At 46.3% G+C, this 17,297-nt stretch overlaps 1 protein-coding gene across 13 annotated transcripts in view; it reads right to left on the bottom strand.

Moving 5' to 3' along the window:
- Positions 1-519: 519 nt before the first annotated feature.
- Positions 520-17,297, bottom strand: part of AKAP13 (A-kinase anchoring protein 13) — a 104,177-nt gene continuing 87,399 nt past the window's right edge. For 7 of the 13 annotated variants that reach the window (XM_054213435.1, XM_054213441.1, XM_054213443.1 and 4 more), the window contains 12 exons: positions 17,119-17,195; positions 15,565-15,746; positions 15,400-15,482; positions 14,901-15,080; positions 14,015-14,179; positions 12,819-12,887; positions 11,832-11,902; positions 11,274-11,318; positions 10,061-10,111; positions 9,216-9,665; positions 7,107-7,419; positions 520-6,259 (listed from right to left, as the gene is read on the bottom strand). In XM_054213435.1, coding sequence (XP_054069410.1) covers positions 6,210-6,259; positions 7,107-7,419; positions 9,216-9,665; positions 10,061-10,111; positions 11,274-11,318; positions 11,832-11,902; positions 12,819-12,887; positions 14,015-14,179; positions 14,901-15,080; positions 15,400-15,482; positions 15,565-15,746; positions 17,119-17,195 — 1,736 coding nt within the window. In that variant the 3' untranslated portion in view covers positions 520-6,209. The remainder of the gene's footprint in view (positions 6,260-7,106; positions 7,420-9,215; positions 9,666-10,060; positions 10,112-11,273; positions 11,319-11,831; positions 11,903-12,818; positions 12,888-14,014; positions 14,180-14,900; positions 15,081-15,399; positions 15,483-15,564; positions 15,747-17,118; positions 17,196-17,297) is intronic. The other 6 variants (XM_054213439.1, XM_054213448.1, XM_054213436.1 and 3 more) reach the window with 5 other exon arrangements.

The raw sequence follows: 17,297 nt of genomic DNA, 5'->3' as shown, positions 1-17,297 counted from the left end.
GCGCAGTGCATCGCAGGGGCAACCATCCCTCCTCCTCTCCCCATCCCCACGATGGGACGCAGCATCTCCCGTTCTCTCAGCCAAAGGAGACGAACCCCCTGTGTCTAGGATTTGCCAGAGACACGGAGATATTTTAGCTGGTTACCGAAAGCCCACGCCATGAGAGAGCACACGCAGCCACCAGACTGCCATTCATCTTGGCTGATGGAGCTGAAGTGGCTGAGAGAAGGGCTGTGACATTTCCTCTTCTTGTAAAAAGATGAAAAGCCTTGGTGGGGGGTGTGTGTGGAAACCCCAAGGAGCTGAAGATCATTACGGCCATATGCCCTTCAGCTGAATGCAGATCTTCTAAGGGAAGGAAAATAAGTTATAGTCCAATGGGTGCAGACTGGAATCCAGATGATAAAGGCAACACAAGCATTTGATTACAGGTTACGGTAACGTCTGCTCGTTCAGCCTCGGCGCAACAAGTCAACAGCAGAAACACCACAGGTGTGGAATCAAAATTGGGCAGAAATCTTAGACTTAAAATCAAATTTATTTGGAGAAAAACTGACTTTACAAGAGGTTGATGCTGATAACTAAAAAGGAAGATAAATAAAAGCTTGTTACAAAACCTAATGGTTTCTGGCAAGTTACAGAAAAACTGAAGAATTTTACAGTCAATAACCTGCTCACTTTTTACATAATTACAAATTAACATACAGCAATTAGGTTTTACCCTCTTTTTTTAAAAATTCTTTTTTTCAACTTTTTTTTTTTAAAGTTTTTTTTTTTTTTATGGGTTCAACATGAAAATGCAAAGCATTTTTATTTTATTTTATTTTTTAAGAAACAAACCAAAAGCAGAGGTATATCAGGTTATTACAATACACCTCCTCAATGCTCTGGGAATTACTCAAGTGCATTCCGTATTAGTACAAAACAAACACCAGGCTAAACTTTAACCGTAGGCGAACTGAACTGGACATAGATTTTTATTTATGTTTTTTTTTTTTTTTGAGTCAGTGTTTAATATCGATAAAGAAATAGTAAAATACTTTAGAGCATGGAAAGGATGGATACCTATAGCCAGCTTAAATACATACGAAGCTTATAGCTGTATGCAAAGCAGTGGATGTCATCCTCTTCCCCCCTCCCCCCAAGCAATGGAAGCTGAATATATTTGGGCAAAGCATCAGTGAAATGCGTGTGGAAAGGAAGGGCACGGAGCCCTGGAAACGCAGGTGGGAAGGGAGCCAGCGTGACGCTTCCCATCACTCAAGAGCACGAGGTGTACGAGATTCGGCCAGTTCAGCTCGCCTGCCGTTAAAACTTAGCTGCATCACCCGGTCAAGGACTAGTCACTGATGGCTGCCCCTTCTGACAAACGAAGCAAGAGTTACGAGCAGCAGGGGAGGATTTGTTTTTTTCTCTTTAAAGGGTGCCTTAAATTATGTTGAATTCCCAAACCTGGCCAGCAGGCAGAGTCATTTCCAGAGTTCTGGTTAACAAGGAATGTTTTGTGGGATTTTAGCAGATATTCTCTTGTGCCCCCTGCCCAGTCCTCCCTTGCCCCGTGTCACAGATAGCCTAGACAGCTTCCTTGGGATTTGGCACCTGATGAACCTCATCTGACTCAGCGGCATTTGGAAGGACTGGATTTGGGTGTTTCAGCAACAGCTCGGAGATATCCTTGTGCCTCAAGGAAGGTGCAAAGATCATCAGACTCTATGGATGCTCTTGCCTTCGAAAGGCAGTACAAGTCCGCACAAGCTCATGGCATTACTGTGCTTCTCAGCAGTGGTCAAAACTTCAAGAGTGAAAAGAGTTGTCCACCCTCAGCGGTGCAGAGAGCTCCTGCCCCAGGGACGGCACCTGGGAGGTCTCCCAACGGCCTGGACAGTAAATAACTTAGTGCATGGAAAGGGCCTCACTTCACTTACTCGGTTGTGTCCCCCAACACCTCCTTTGCCCAGGGTTTCTTCAAGGAAAAGGTGGTGGAGGGCAAACCACTGGTGGGACTGCTTCCCTACCGGCAGCAGTACTCGCTGTGAGGAAGGTGATGGTGGCGCCGGCATGAGCTCTCCTGTGGGACATACCTGAGCCATCAGAAGCCAGTCCGTCTGGTCCTGCCACTCACCCTGTCTGCAGCGGGACTGTAGTCAGAGTCACACCTACTTTGGCCTAAAATTAATACAAAAAGCTTGGCCCTTCCTCCTCTCCCGGGGTAAAACCAAACCAAACCAGGAACATGCCTACTTGCCGCTTGGATTTTGCTGGGGATGCTGGTTTGGGGGAGCAATGGCAAAGCTGATTGTCTCCACGTAACCAAAATGAAAAGGGACAAGACCAGTTCCATTTAAAGTGCTTTATGGCATCAAACCGACATCAAGTTACATGTTGAGATGATCGCTTCATTTAAAAGAAGCTAAGGCCAACCCCACACAACTCCATCGAGTCTCACGCTGTTTGCTACAGCTACTCTCTCTCTCTCTGGGGTATTCTGGCACCCCCAGCTAACGCTGACCACTTTTCTACTTCATCTGAGCCCGTGCTCCCACTTCCCCACTCACTGAAACCCCTTCTGCTGGGCAGTGATAAAACCAGGCAATGAAAAGCCCCAGAAAAGAAAGTCTGATTTTTTTCCCCTCCATGAAACAGTCACAAAAAAAGCTCCGAGAGCCCTTGCTGGGTCCTCTTCTCCCTCCAACAATACGGGGGCTTCGCACAGACATTTTTGAACCTGCTCTGTGTCCCAGGAATCCAGTGCAAACCAGGTGGTTTGGGTGCTCCAAATGGGATCAAGGGACCGGCTCTGGGAACCAGACACAGCATCAGGCTGGGCTGAAGAAATAATGTGCTTTCAACAACTGCAGGATGGATGCCAGGCATGGAACTGAAGCAAATGGAATTTTAAGGCCAGGAAGAGGAAAGGCTTTGGTGCTGTAAAGCTGGGACAGACAACCCTAGGCAACCTGCAGGGATCAGAGTGGGAACCCGACTCTGGGAACCTATGCCAGGCTTTTCCAAAGCAAACCTGAGAAGGGGAAAAATAAAAGGCTAAAGGGATGAAAACAAGCCCTCACCTTCCTAAAGGTGAAAGGAGGAGGAAACAGTGTGGGAGTAAAGGCTTCATTCCAAAAAAGTGAATCATACAGTAACGTACATCCTCCAGGGACAAAGGTCTGTCCACCAGAATTTAAGACACAAACAGCTTTGATATTTCTGGTCAGTGTATTTCTGACTCACGCCCATGGTTTCTTTGACACGGAATCATGCGGACCGTAGGAGATCACTTAGCAAACGCTATTTTCACTTAGGGCGCTGAATGCTCGTTTTGAGTTGCACAAGGAGATGGTGAAGCCAGGCAGAGACTCAGCCCTGCTGCCCTGGGTCACGGGAGCACCTTTTTGATGCCCTTCTCGGAGCCATGCAACATTCTCGTGTCTTGAATTCAAGATGTGTTGGGATTGGGGAAAAAGACAGTGGGATGAAAAGAAAAACTCACACTGTCAAAGGCTATTGCAGACTGAGGGGAACTTTCAGAAATAGCGGGGACCTGATCTCTGTTTACACAACAGTGAATGAGCCATGAACCGCTTTGGTTTCCAAAAATTTCAGCTTGGCACATTCATTTTCGCAGATGTACAAATAGCAGGGCAGAAGTTATTTCATGAAATTGGTGTTTTTCTTATGGAAAAGATAACACCACAACACCAGCACATGCCTCCTCCAGCCCCTTTCAGGTTCAGAAGAGCTGCCTAGATCTCCCTGGCCAAGCGACCAGACCTTCACATCACTGCAGGATGCTCCATGTTTTGCTTTTTCCTTTCCCCTCCAAGAGGTATGAGAAAACCTAAACGAAATATTTAAACAAGGAAACTAACTGATAGGAGGAGTCTTGTCTGAAATCACTGCTGCTTTTCCCAGACTTTTTTTGGCCCAAAGATGCTCTGCCTTAAAGAAAGCTCTCACTTGAAATCCTGTAACTCTGGGCACGGCACGGGCTGCTGAGCGGCACTGCCCAAACCCTGGTTTTGTAGGAACCAGGGAGATAAGAACATTTGTTTTACCAATCTCTTGGTAAGGAAAAAAAAAAAAAAAGGGAAAGAAAAAAAAAAACCACCACCCCTCAAAACCCCAAACAAAAGCAAAATAAAAAAAATAAAAAAATAAAACCAAGTAAACTTCTTTTAAAAAAAGAACTCTTTCAAATAAACAGAAAGATAAATATTTTTTGCAAGCCCTGCTTGCAATAAAGAACAAGCACCAAATAATATTAAAAAAAGCAAAATAAAAATAAACCTCAAGCCTTTTTCCTTTCTTCCTTTTTTTTTTTTTTTTTTTTTTTTTTGAGTCTTAATAATTTAGAGAGCTTCAAAAGCAAGCAGGCAGTTCAGGATTCCTGCACCGACTGAGCCAGACCAGTCTAAGCATCCACCTCACCACTGATGCTGACACTCACCAGCTCTGAAAACTGCTGTGGGTGACTCGCTCGTGAGAAGCCAGAGAGCAAACTGAAATCAACCAATAGTGCAAGAAAAGAAAGATATAATTTTTTTTTAAGAAAAACTGGTAGGAAAGGAAATGCACTTGACAGCTTCAAACTCTGAGCAAACCCTTGAACCGTTCTGAAGCTGATAGTGTCTCATAACCATTTACAAATCCACTCGGGCAATTCCCCTGAGAGGGTTTGGAAGAACAAAAATTTTGGAGAAAAGTTTGGCTTGCTGCATTTCTTTTCCCCCGCCAAACACATCCCTGTATTCAACAGCTGTACAGACACCTCACAGTCGGCACAGCAAGAGCCACCCTCAGATGTTCCCCTTCTGCTGACGGCAACACGGGGATGGACGGACACTCCCGCCCTACAGCCCACGGTGATGGAAACGGACCTGCCATGCTGGACCTTCGGACCTGTTCCACAGCGGTTCTGTCCATGCGAATGTATTATCTCCCCAGAAACGGTTAATAAAGCACAGGAACTAGGAGCTGCCTCTTTGGAGTTCGCTCTGCTCCCAGCACTCAGTCCCCTGACCTGCAACGTCTCACTGAAGTACTCTGAAATCGCCGTTGTCTCATTCTGCCTTAGAAACGAGCACGGGAAGCTGACAGAATCCAGAGAAACAGAAGCCCGCCGTTAACACAAAAAGTAGAGGAAGAAAAATACAAATAACAGAACAAAGGTCCCTAAAAGCAGATTTTCAGCCATCTCTTCAGCAAGCCATCAGGCCTGTAATGAAGGGATGTCAAATGCAACTGGAGAACTATATTCTGGCAAAAAAAAAAAAAAATCTTTACTTAGGGGGGGAAGGAGTGAGCTGGAGCTCAAACAAATTGTGTAAAAAAACATTGTTTAGAGTTGTTCCCACTTGAACACTGTTTGTTCTGGCTCCCTGGGGTTGCCTTACAAGCCTACCAAACTTCTCTTTTCTGCATTGTTTTAAATATACCCAAAGACGTTCTGCTGGATTCTGGAAACAGTTTGACATTTAAATCCTCGACCCTGCGGAAATCGTTCAAAATTACTTTAAATTTTATTTTTTCCCTCTGAATTTTTGTTTTGAATGCTGTTACTGCTTCCTGGTGTAAGGTACCTCTCTGAAACCAAACCGTCCATACACCGTGAGCACGAAAGGGGCGTGCAAGTCAATGGTGTTACCATCGGAGCAGTAAGGGCAAGATACTCAATATCCACACGCACCCTGAAAGTCATCAGGCATCTTCTATCCCCACGGGCCGAGCTAAGCTTGGCTGTACGGACTGTAAGCATATCCCAGTGGATACATAGATACATATATGTATATATACAGTATATCTATATATGCCAGTGTGTATGCACCATTTGTAGAGTCCTAATCTTTTGCTGAATGCTTGGTTTTGGTCATGTTCCCCAGAAAAGGGGAACTTGAAGGCACAGACCCCTTAAGGCTATGTTCTCTCATCCTTTAGCAGTAAGAAGAGACAGAAAACATCTATCCCAATCCATTTAACCCAAGGTTTGCACAGAGAGACGGTACTATTTGCCGTGCAGTCAGCCTCTGCGGTGAGAATTCATGCAAAACCACAGGAGAGAGGCCCTTTCCCACCACTTAACAGACTTCATAACATGTTTTATTTAAAACCTCCAGATGCTTGTCAGATGCAGCACCAGCAGTGTGCTGTGGAGCGGGCAAGGAGGCGTCCACGGTACCAATGCTGAGAATGACCAATGGAACTGTCTGTGCTCAGCAGAAGATCTCCTCGCCCTCTGGAGGTGCTTCTGATGAGTGAGAATCTGCAGTAGGAATAAAAAAAAAAACCACAGGTGGGAATCACTATGGGAATACAGGAATACAGCAGGCAGAGCAGGACACCCTGTGCATGGAAACCCCGCTGTTTGCCAAATCCACTGGAGACCTTAAAAGCCATCCAGTTCCCTGATGAGCTACCATGAAATCCCATCTTGTAATTGGTGAGCTTTCCTGTGCACCAGTTGGAAAACAACAGTGAGTTAATATGGATAAAGCCGGTCATCTGAGGGCATGAGATCAAGTTTCATGCGGGTCAGAGGTCTGAGGTGCAGAACTGAATCCTAAGGGGATGCGAAACTACCAGAGAAAAAAAACTTGCATTTTTTTTTTTTTTTTCAGATCAAGAGACAAGATAGACCGGCTTGAGGGGAAGGGAGAGGCCACCAGAAGGGTTGTCGGTATCACTTCCAAACTACAATAGAGTAAAAGCAGACAGCAATGCCGCAGGGGCTGCAACAGCCAGGAGCAGCCCTGCAGCAGCTCCTGAAAGCACATACACTGAAGCAGGACGTTTCCCTCCTCAAAGCACAGCAAGCTGAAAAATAAAGGGAGAATCCAGCCTGTGGAGGCTGCTCGGGATGGGATGGGGAAGGGGAGGAGCAGGGAGCAGTGTGTCCCTCTGATAACCCCAGGGGCCGCAGAACAGGCAGAAAAGCCCACAGAAGATCACTTCAAGCTGGGAACTCCGCTCATCACAGCTCATCTTCTCCATCCCCGTGTTACCATCCACATTCAAGGCTAGATTTCGTGGCTTCCACAGGTTTGCTGGCTGGAGAGAAAAGCCAGCTCACTGACCCTGAAAACACACCTATGACCTCCCCCGACACTCACCAGACTGTTGAGAGCGATGTCCCCTGCCCTTTTTCTTCTTTTCCTTCTTCTCCTTTGGTTTGGCTAAACTGAAGAGACGGGTAGGCATCTGGGGCTGTTCCTCAGCTGCCTTGTTAGTCTGGTTTGTTGTGCTAAGCAAATGGAAAGTGCTTTTCTCTTTGTGTGTCCTTGAAAGACTGTTCCTTTTGGGGGAGACAGACAGTTCTGCATCGAAGTGCCCTTGTTTAGGAAGGGAAGGGCTCTTCTGCTTGGAGGAATCATCGATGCTGGACTGGGAGGAGACTCTTGCAAGTTTCTCATGTAGATTTGAAACCTATAAAAGGAAAAAAAGTGTTTCACTGGGGCATGAAAGAGGCTAGCAGAGAACCTGGACAGGAAAGGTGTGTCCCAGACCACTCAGCGAGACAGAGGTTGTTCTTGTGAACATCCAGCCCGTTCACCAGCTAAAAGTGGTCCCCATCCAGGCAAAGCAATGAGAGAAGCAGCCCTCTCTGTCTAAGACAAAGAAGTGAGACATATAAAGAGTAACGCTCCAGTATCTTTTGCTCCTACATGTACTATGCTATGTATCAACAAGCCAAGGGCAAATATTCTCTAAGATCTCGATACCAAGACTCACCCTGCATCGTTCACACACACAGAAGGTGGCAGAAGGCCAAGGAGAAGCGTGCCTCTCCGGCAGGGGAACGCCAGCACACGGCACTGGAGCGGCGCGTGTCAAAGGAAGCTTTCCCAAGCAAAAGATGAAAGCAAAAACATTTTTCCTGATTTTTTTTTTTTTCCTAACGGCTGTCTCAGGATGTAATTGAGCCCGCACATTCAAAGGGAAGATCAAAACAACAGCTCAACAAAGCCTCACTGAACCCTCTATTAATAGCTCTGAAACGTCAGTAAGATCCCTGCCTTGAAAAGGTGCTTCCTTCTCCCAATCCCCCAGGCCTCACAGTTATTTTACCTCTCGGCCTCTCCCATAGCATCCGTATCCCTCACATGTCTATGTGTGCTCGATGCTGGAACAGCTTCACTGTGTGCTGGGAAAACTTCTGGCCTTATCAGGAACCGGGGTGGGAGGGAGCAAGCCCTCCTCTCATGATTTGCTTTTCAGAGCTCACTGCTGAGCTCCGCAATTAGTCCATTCAGGCACCCAAAATCATTTCCATTCCACAATCCAACATTTATAAACTAATTTTGCTACAGCTCTAAGCAAATTACATTCAGAATTAGTGATTTACAAAAAACAAACGATCAACAACGGGCTTAAGATTCAAATTCAGCTCATCTTTTGCCACTGGATGCTTGCTCTCCTCAGCCATGCTGCTGCACACTTGTAAAAAAATAAACCCCAGTTTGCTGAAAAATGCACAGAGAAGGATCTGCGTGGGGGCTCTTGTTTCTGGTTGTGGGCAGTCAGACACCAGAAGCCTCTTTCAGCAGAGCCAGGGACATTTGCTCACTGAGCCATGACCAGCTTGCAGGTGTCCAGTCTCTTTAGGACAGGGACAACACCCATCTCTTTGCTAGATATCGAGAATGCTTTTGGAGATGGTGTAAGCCTACAAATGGCCTTTCCCTGCAGTTATCAACCTCGCAAGTGGCTTTCGTGACAGCTGGAGAGTGCAGGTAACCCACAACATTCAGGCTGTTTCCGAGAAGGACGTCTCATCTGCCTGACTGCTCCCCAGAGCCCAGCCCCCATGGGGTGAAGGCCACCGTGAAAGGCAACATTGACCTCCTGAGATTGTCTAGGATATCTCAGGATATCCTAGATTGTCTAGGATATCTCAAGCCAGCCACCTCCACTCCGCTGTCCACCAACACGTGGCACAGAAAAGCAGGCAGGGCTCAGGCTGTTGTAATCATCTACTGCTCAGGACTGGCCAGCCATCCTGAATGCACCATGTTGCATCAACACTGGCAATGCCTCAGCAGCTGTGGAGGTGCAAAAAACATAGCCCTGCACATCAAGTGCAAGGAAAGAGTGAGAAATACCAGGCCCTGCGTGCCTAGGACCAGGCCTATCACTGCTGGCATGCAGCTGTCCCAGGGGCCATCCAGGAGCTCCCTGCAGAGCACAGCTTCCCCGGCAGCCTGGCCGTTGGCAGCATTTACCTGGTTGTGGTCAGGCTCCTGCCGCATTTGAGCTAATCGCTCCATGTCTTGCTTGAACTGAGCCTTCTCCCTCTCCAGCTGCTTCTGTGCCGTGCGAAGCCTTTCCAGGTCAAGCTGGTAGGAGGCCTTCTTCACTTGCAGCTCCTCTCGCTCCCGCTCAAGATCCTGCCACCCTCGCTGGACCTGCTCCTCTCGCTGGGCCAGGTGGGCCTCCTGCTCCACCAGCTCCTTCTCCCGGACTTCCCACTCCCTCTCTTTCCTCCGCCTCTCCTCCTGGTGCTGTGTCTGCTGCTTCTTCAGGTTAGCCAACTCCTGACGCTGCTTCTCCAGGTTGCGCTGCTTCTCCTGCTCCAGCAGCGAGGTTGGTCGGAAAAAGCTTCGAGTCAGAGCCCTCTCGCTCAGAGCCAACTTCTGGTCCTCAATGTAGGTGTCCTGCTGCAGCACGACGCCCTAGGAGAAAGGGGGCATAAATCACTGCAGCGCCCTCTCCACAGAGAGAGCCTCCATCCCTGAAAATCTCAGGGTGCTGTATCAAAACCCCTCTTCCCCCACCAAATTCACAGCTCAGCCTTACAGCTGGGCTACCAGAGGATGCTGGCAGAGCATCTCCCCCAGCAGCTTCCCAAATTCAGGCGAGCACTGGTTCACTTGGGCAGCAGCTCTTTCCTACGACCTGCTGGAATGCTGCCTGCAAGCCGGCTGCAGGTATTCAGCCATGCAGGGACGTGGCAGGCAAAGAGGAAGGGGAAATGGGGGGCGAAGCGTGAGTGACTGTTACTGGTGGTTGGCGGGATGCGCAGTTTGGGCAAGCGGGATGCAAAAGCGGGATGAATGGCCAAGCCTACCTGCAAAGCACTGAGCAGCTTATGGAGGTTGGTAATGCTTTGGAGGATCTGCTACGAGAAAACAAAAGCGTTGCTATTAGATCTCACTGGGTGCCAGGGTACGTGTAAAGCACCCTCCTTTTCCACTGTGACCCACCGGTGGGTCTGACAAGCTGTACAGCCAACCCTCTACATCATCTTTTTTCTCACTCTTTACTTGCAATGACTGCATCATCCCCCAGTACGCAAATACATCCCTTGGACATCCCTCAGAGGTGCCTGGCATCATCTTCCTCACTTTCCTAGCCATCAGTGCGGCAGGAGAGGAAACGTCTTTAGAAGCACCGAACGGCTCAGACCTCATGGGAACTCCTGGGTTGTCTCTGCAAACCATTTCCCACAGCATCAGCTTGCTCAAGAACAAGCAGAGAAATCGGGATGAAACCCGGGAGTTCACTTAAAAATTTCAGGGAAAGAACTTCAAGCGGGGGGAAAAAAAAAAAAAAAAAAAATCTTAAAATGAACATGGACTATTTGCACCCTTCTACCCCCAGCTGACCCACTGTCATTAGACAGAAAAACTGCAATTCAGCAGGCACACAAGTACAGCAGGTGTGTTCATGAAGGCTCTCTGAAAATACAGGTAAACGCCAACACGTCCTGCATCAATACAGAGCAAGCTACTTTGGAGTGATGCCCTACCCCTAAAGATATTTTTAGCCTAGCTAAAAATTTCTCTGAATCTCTCATATCCTGCAATTACTTTTAAGAAGAAAAACCACCGCAGTATTTGCAATAGCGGTGTGATAGCCAGTATTAAGAGAACTGCTTCTCATTCTGCCATTAATGCTAATTGGGAGTTATGAATGTGTATCAAAGGGAGAATGGAAATCTAATTGCCCCAATTCACTGCACCTGCAACATAAAATTAAACTCCCTCTGTCTGCAGATGCACAATAAATACAGCCCAGCGCATCCTAGTGGTAATTAACCCTTGCTGCCTATAATCAGCACATATCATCCTGCTGGCAAGCAGATGACAATCGGCAAATTCCCTGTCTGAACGTCCAAGGTTAAACAAATAAATGACACAGTGGGTTCAGCTTAATGTATTTAAAAGTCTACATGCGCTTCAGCAAATGAAATGTATTTTCTTCTACATTATCACCTATTGAGACAAATTCACTTGCCGCTTAAATGAAGGAAACAGCTGAGCAACAGAATCAATTCTTACCTCGTTATTCCTTTTCAACATGAACATCAGATTAGCATTTCCACCCTATGAGAAGATCACAGATTTAATATGAGGACAAATGAGAAATCACAGCAAATGTGTTCTGAAGCTGAACTAATGACAGATACATTAAACCCCCCTCCATCCTCCATTCTGGGAGAATTCATGCATGTTTTTTAGGCAAGTTAAAATCATATAAAATAAAATGTTAATTAGGTATCATTTTGTAGTTATATGATGGATCGATCCACAGGAAGATTAGGTGCAAGGTTATAGTTGACCTTATCATTTCAATAATGATGCATAATTAAACACATGCTTTAGCTGATGTGCAGACAGATGGCTGATAACCTGTGCCACAAAGGAGTACTGCTGATTTGCAATGGTTTTCAAGTCAGGATTTTAGCTACAGCAAAGCGCTTCTGGCTGCAGACTTTCAATTTTATTTTATCTTTAACTTATTAGGATACATCTAATTGTCAAGACATTCAGGCGTTTTTCAAGACTTGAATTGTCACACTCTCAAAATCTGAACTCGTTGGCAGCAGACAGTGATACCTTCTTTAAAATGCTGTCCGACTCCGTTCTCCGAAGGTCCTGAGCATCATCGCCTTCATCTTTTGCTCCACCTAAAGGAAGAAGCCAGCATTGACACTGGTTATTCAGCATTTTAAGCCATAGATGAACTTGCTGATGTCTGAGAAATTTAATACAGGAAACTCAGATGTTTCACAAAAGGAGACACAGAGCTCTTGACACTTTAACTAAATACATTTGCTCTCTATGTATACAGAACATGCCACCACCAGCAGGAAAAGCGGATCTGAATTCAGATTAGGATTGACTTTGGTTTCAGACAATGCGCTGATAAATTTGGCACTTATCTATTAATTGGTGGTCTGTCTTGCCCCCGCATTGCTGTCTGCTACCAAAGAATATTTGCTGAGAAGACATGAGGCAGAATAAGAGCAGATGGAGAACAATAGCAGAATCATCTCAGGGTATATTACTGCAGGTATAGTTTCAATGCCTTTCTCATCCAAATGCAATTTACAGCTGGGTCAGATACTGCTATGCAATAGCCTGTGTAATTTTATGCTAACAATTTCTCCTTAGCCTTAGTTATCAGAAACCTGTATCTTCAAAGGGACAGTGGACCTTTCTTTCTAATTGTCCCCTGGATGGCTCGTATCAGTGCTCCCAAGCAGGACTGGACTGACTTGAGAGGACAAGAAAGCTGCAACCCTCCGCCCGCGCTGCCCTTCTGCTCGCGGGTGGCTAAGGAGTCACATGGCTCTTCAGTCCTCTAGCTCTTGCCAAGACTATTGCATTCTCCTTGCCAGCTGAGATGCAGCCTATGGGACAAACCCACATCTGCAGTGGTAACCTCCTTACTGCCACTCTTTTAGCAATAAACAACTTTACATGCACTTGTATCTGCAGCAACGTGAAGGACACGGTACCTACTGCAAAGGCCCTCTCCTCCCACCACCCCCCAGGCAGGCTTTGCTATTAAAGGCTGACCCTCAAGTCCTCCTAACAGACCTTCTCTCCTGCGCCACGTCCTGGGACCTTCCACCTCTTTGCAGGAGGAAACACCTCCCTTCTGCTTTGCTGGAGGGGAGAACGAAGGGGAGTCAGGTTATAAGCCTTGCCCAAGGTCACACAGGTTGTGAAGAGAAGAGCTGGAGACGAAAGCCAGGTTTCATGCCTCCCGGCCTCCAGCTGAACAAACAGGCCCTGCATTCTTTTCCAAAATTCTCCCAAGACCCTACAAGTATTGAATTACAGTCTAATTCAAAAGAGGACATTTCTACAGAAAACCTAGAACTGGGCAACGAACAGCCTGAGGTTGTCTCATTCATCACTGCAACAGAGAGAGGCACAACCCTAAACAAACCCCTCCAGTGTGAATATATTTGTCATTATGATGACAAGGCCTGTGGAGGGCTTTGCAGCTTTCCAATAGAGCTGCGAAAACCTCTACATACTTCTCATGTCTGACTGTCTGGAGCTAACACTGCTCCTTTAATGCAGAAGGTCAGACGAGGTCCAATGATCCCAACGCTGAGACAGACACTAGCGCAGCAAAACTGGCTGTATTGGGAGTACGAGTGAGACCACAGAGAAAGGAATTTGAGGACAGGGAAGTTTCTGATGACTAGGGCAAAGAAAGAGAGCATTGGGAAGCAGCCAACTATGCAGCTGAAATAAATATTCACACATTTCTTTGGGAGAGACTTAATTGCAGGAATAACACATGCAGTTGTATGTGGAACACAAATGCATAGAGAGCAGAGTCGGGGGAGAAGGTGCTTGATTCAGCAGTATCCTCATCCATTCACAAATGCAACAGTGCCAGGCTCCTGCTGGAAGATAACTGAAGAACGAAGAACAGAGCTGCAGATATTACAATAATAACGTGAAGAAACTAATCTATTAAGAAGCCAAATACTTTCATGTGGCATGTCAGTAAAGAAGAAAGCATGATTTAGAGAGAGCACAGACAGAGAAGAGTGAGGAGTTCAGGTGTTTAATCCTCATCTAGCCATAGGTTCTCAGCTACCACCATTCCACCTGTACATAGGCTTTTTTTCCTAATTTGTTACTTAATGTATCAACTATTATTGGAGAGGAGTTGGGAAACCCAAATCACCAGCTGCTGGAGTCCTTCTGAAGCAAGAAGATACGATGACGTGTATTATGAACAAATGCTGATGTGCACACAAATAACTACTCACTCTTGGAGGCATTCATCTGATGACTGTCAAATCCTCCAAAGGTTTCTGCCCTTCTAGGGAGAGAGATGGGTCCAACTCCTCCTTCCTGTTCCATGGCAGCGCTGCTGACCTGCTGCCCGAGGGCAGTGCCCAGGCTCCTGTTCACCAGGTCTTGCAGCAGTTCAACTGATAAAAAGCAACGATATCTCTGTTAAAGACCAAGTCAGGCTTCTCAGCTATTTTCATCCCTGCCTGAGACCAGGTCAGAAATTCACATGCTTTGCTGTACTAAGAAACGTTTCTGTGACAGCGATGTGAACAGTACGCATTCCCCCTGCAAAAACTCAGTCTGTCTGACCGTTAACTCTAATTCCTGGAGCTCTGCACAGGCTTCCACTGCCCTCTCTTCCTCCAGGCAACCCTGGCGTGATCTGACAACAGCATTTAATAATTTTTAGCCTCTCCAAAAATCACACTGGAAAGGTGCCCGAGTTTCCATCTACCCTTGCTTTTGTCAACAGACTTGCTTGTCCCTTTCAGGCACCACAAGCGCCTGCTGAAACCCAAGCCCTGCTCTCATGCCTTGCTGTGACTGAAGCACAGCAAAAGCCTGGATGGTCCAAATTTCAGACAAGGGTAAGTCCTGCGCTGCTCCTGACCCCAGTGCAGATTCAATGCGTGGTTGTTCTTTCTGCTGACTGTTCTGCCCTCTTTCAACAGCCATCAATATCTGCTTCCTTTCCTGATCCTCATTACCTGTCCCTGAGACAATACTGTGAGTAGCAATATGAACTAATCTATGCTGTTATTCTGACAAACAGAAGGTTTCCCCTGCAAAAGTGGTGCTTGAGGACTGAAGGTGGGTCTGTTGGTTAGTGTAATTAACGTATCACCTTTACTTGCTCACCTTCATTTATTGCAGTTTTCATAATGGCCTCTCCTTTTGGTGCCTCTTCTGTGTTGGCTCTGAAGAGCAACCTGGAACCTGGCATGTCCTCCTGCACAGAACCATCTGCCATGTCCCGGAAGATCTTAGTCTTCTCCTCCAGCAAAAGGAGGATCTGCTTATCCTTCTGCTGAAGTTGTTCTGTGGGGTGAACAGAAAACAGAGATGAAGACAGAAAATAAAAGCTTCGGCAAAGAAACCGAGTGATTCCTGAGGTATTGGCCCCATCTAGTGGAACCTGATGATACAACTGTGCCCTGCACGATCCTGCACAGAAACGGCACCCAGCAGGCTCAGAAAAACCAAATAATACAAGCAAGGTGAGGACTGCAATTATTTGCTGGTTGCAGGATTTTCACTCCTTTGAAAAACGTCATAATTCAACCACAAAACCCAACATAACAATTCCTGTAAATTTTTCAAAAACCACTCCCCAGCTGTGTCCCAGGCAGGATTTTACCTTTCAGTCCTCTCACTTTCGCGTCTGACACTTTCTTTTCAAACTCAGACTCACAAGGGACTCCTTCGTCTTCATCTCTATCCCTGAACAAGAGACATGTCTCAATTACTACCAGAGGATGACCATGTGCATCACCTGTGTTGCAAGAACAGCTTGAGAGCTTACATGGTGTTCATTGTGTCTTGAATGATCTGTATCCAGCCGTTACGCTCTTCTTTGGAGCTGGCATGGACTTCCACCATTTCAGGATCTTTTACACCCATACTGATCAGGAACAAACCCTTCTCTTCATGAGCCACTTCTCGTACGATCAGCTTCTTCAGAGAGATCACAGTGGATTTCTGGTCCTTCAGATGGAAAGAAATGCGTGAGGAGGGTGAACAGTACTAGTTCCCAGATAACAAACTAGCATTGAGAAGGTCTCAACAACCATACTGCCACCTCTCTCGGGTTGTAAACATATTCTGAACCTATTGGCTAATTGAGAAAACAAATCATTTTAATGAGGTCAAAGAACATGGAAGGGCTTGCTTTTGTCCATCAGTTCTGTAGGAAAAGCAATTTCACCTTGTTCCATTTCAACAAAAAATTAATTTAAAATTGACTTTGTGGTTTTGAAAACTCTACCATATTTTGCTCTAACTCCAGCAGACCTTTGATCTCATCTCCTCCTGCCCACGCTCTGTCATAAATATCATAGCTCCTTAAACTTAGTGCAGCTCGCTAGCGCCTGCTTCACACACATTATCTTCATGATCTCTCCCTAGGATGGAGTAAGATGTTGTTTTCAACTCCCACAAAACCCCTACTGTTTTCAGAAGCTCACTGCTGACTCCTATGGTGGAGAAGACTTGTGTGTAAGATGACGTTCATTGTGTGCTACGGTCTCTGTGTAATCAGCCTGCTCGGTTAAAGCAACCCTTTGCTGTTGTGTGATCTGCATATGAGTCAGCCCCTTTGTGCATTTTACAGGATGCTCCAACTGGGGTGATTCGGTAGCGGTTCACTAGCAGGACCCCTGTGCAAATCAGCTCCTCCTGTGTGGGGCACCCAGTCCCTGCAGATCATTGGTGGAACTGGAATAACAAATTATCAAGCTTTCAAAATGTTCAAAGAGTGGAAAGGTCACAAGGTTTAGCCAGTCTAGACCATGCCCGCAAGGTACAGCCCCAACAGACTCAATTAGGTACTAGGTTTTCTTTAGCAGGTCAGCACGCCTAGCCCTTTTATGAGGCCTGCCTTCAAAAGCTAATGTTTTTGGTCTTGTGCATTACAAATATATTCCACTCTTGACATTTATTTTCAAGCTGTTCTGTTGAATTTACTGCAGTGGCATTTCACCCCCCGCCCCCCATAGTAGCTCATAACATATGAGGACATTTCCTTCTGCTAAGATTCATTTTTACAATGTTTGCGTTATCCCATTGCCCCCTCCCACCCCAATCATGGCTTCAATTTGCACAAACTGAAAAGGAGTAAGTATATCAAGCAACCGGCAGGTTTTCAAGGCCAATTATCAGCTGTGCCAAGGCACTGCAGAGAGGGGAGGTGGGGCATGAAGACCTGTTTTCCTACCAAAAAGAATGGAGTCTGCTCAGCAAACAAAAATGATACAAGCAGGAAAATTAAGTTGTTTAGCAGGCAACGGGTGGCTTCTCTGCACAACGCACATCAAGTGTCTCTCACACAGAAAAAGGAAAAAAAAGGTCGAAGCCTTACCAGTGAGGCAAAGACATATTTCTGGTCCTTCTCCTGAAGGAATACGAGCATGTCAGAGAGGAGAACAGCCTGGACTTCTGCAAAAGAAAAAGCACATCAGTGCAGTATAACCACACAGCCCACCCCAAAACACATTTCTTTTAATAAGACCAGTGCTGGGGAGCAGTTGGCCTGTTTTT

Source organism: Rissa tridactyla, chromosome 9 (genome assembly GCF_028500815.1).
Source record: "Rissa tridactyla isolate bRisTri1 chromosome 9, bRisTri1.patW.cur.20221130, whole genome shotgun sequence".
Taxonomy (NCBI): Eukaryota; Metazoa; Chordata; class Aves; order Charadriiformes; family Laridae; genus Rissa; species Rissa tridactyla.
This window is presented reverse-complemented; position numbering and strand designations above follow the sequence as displayed.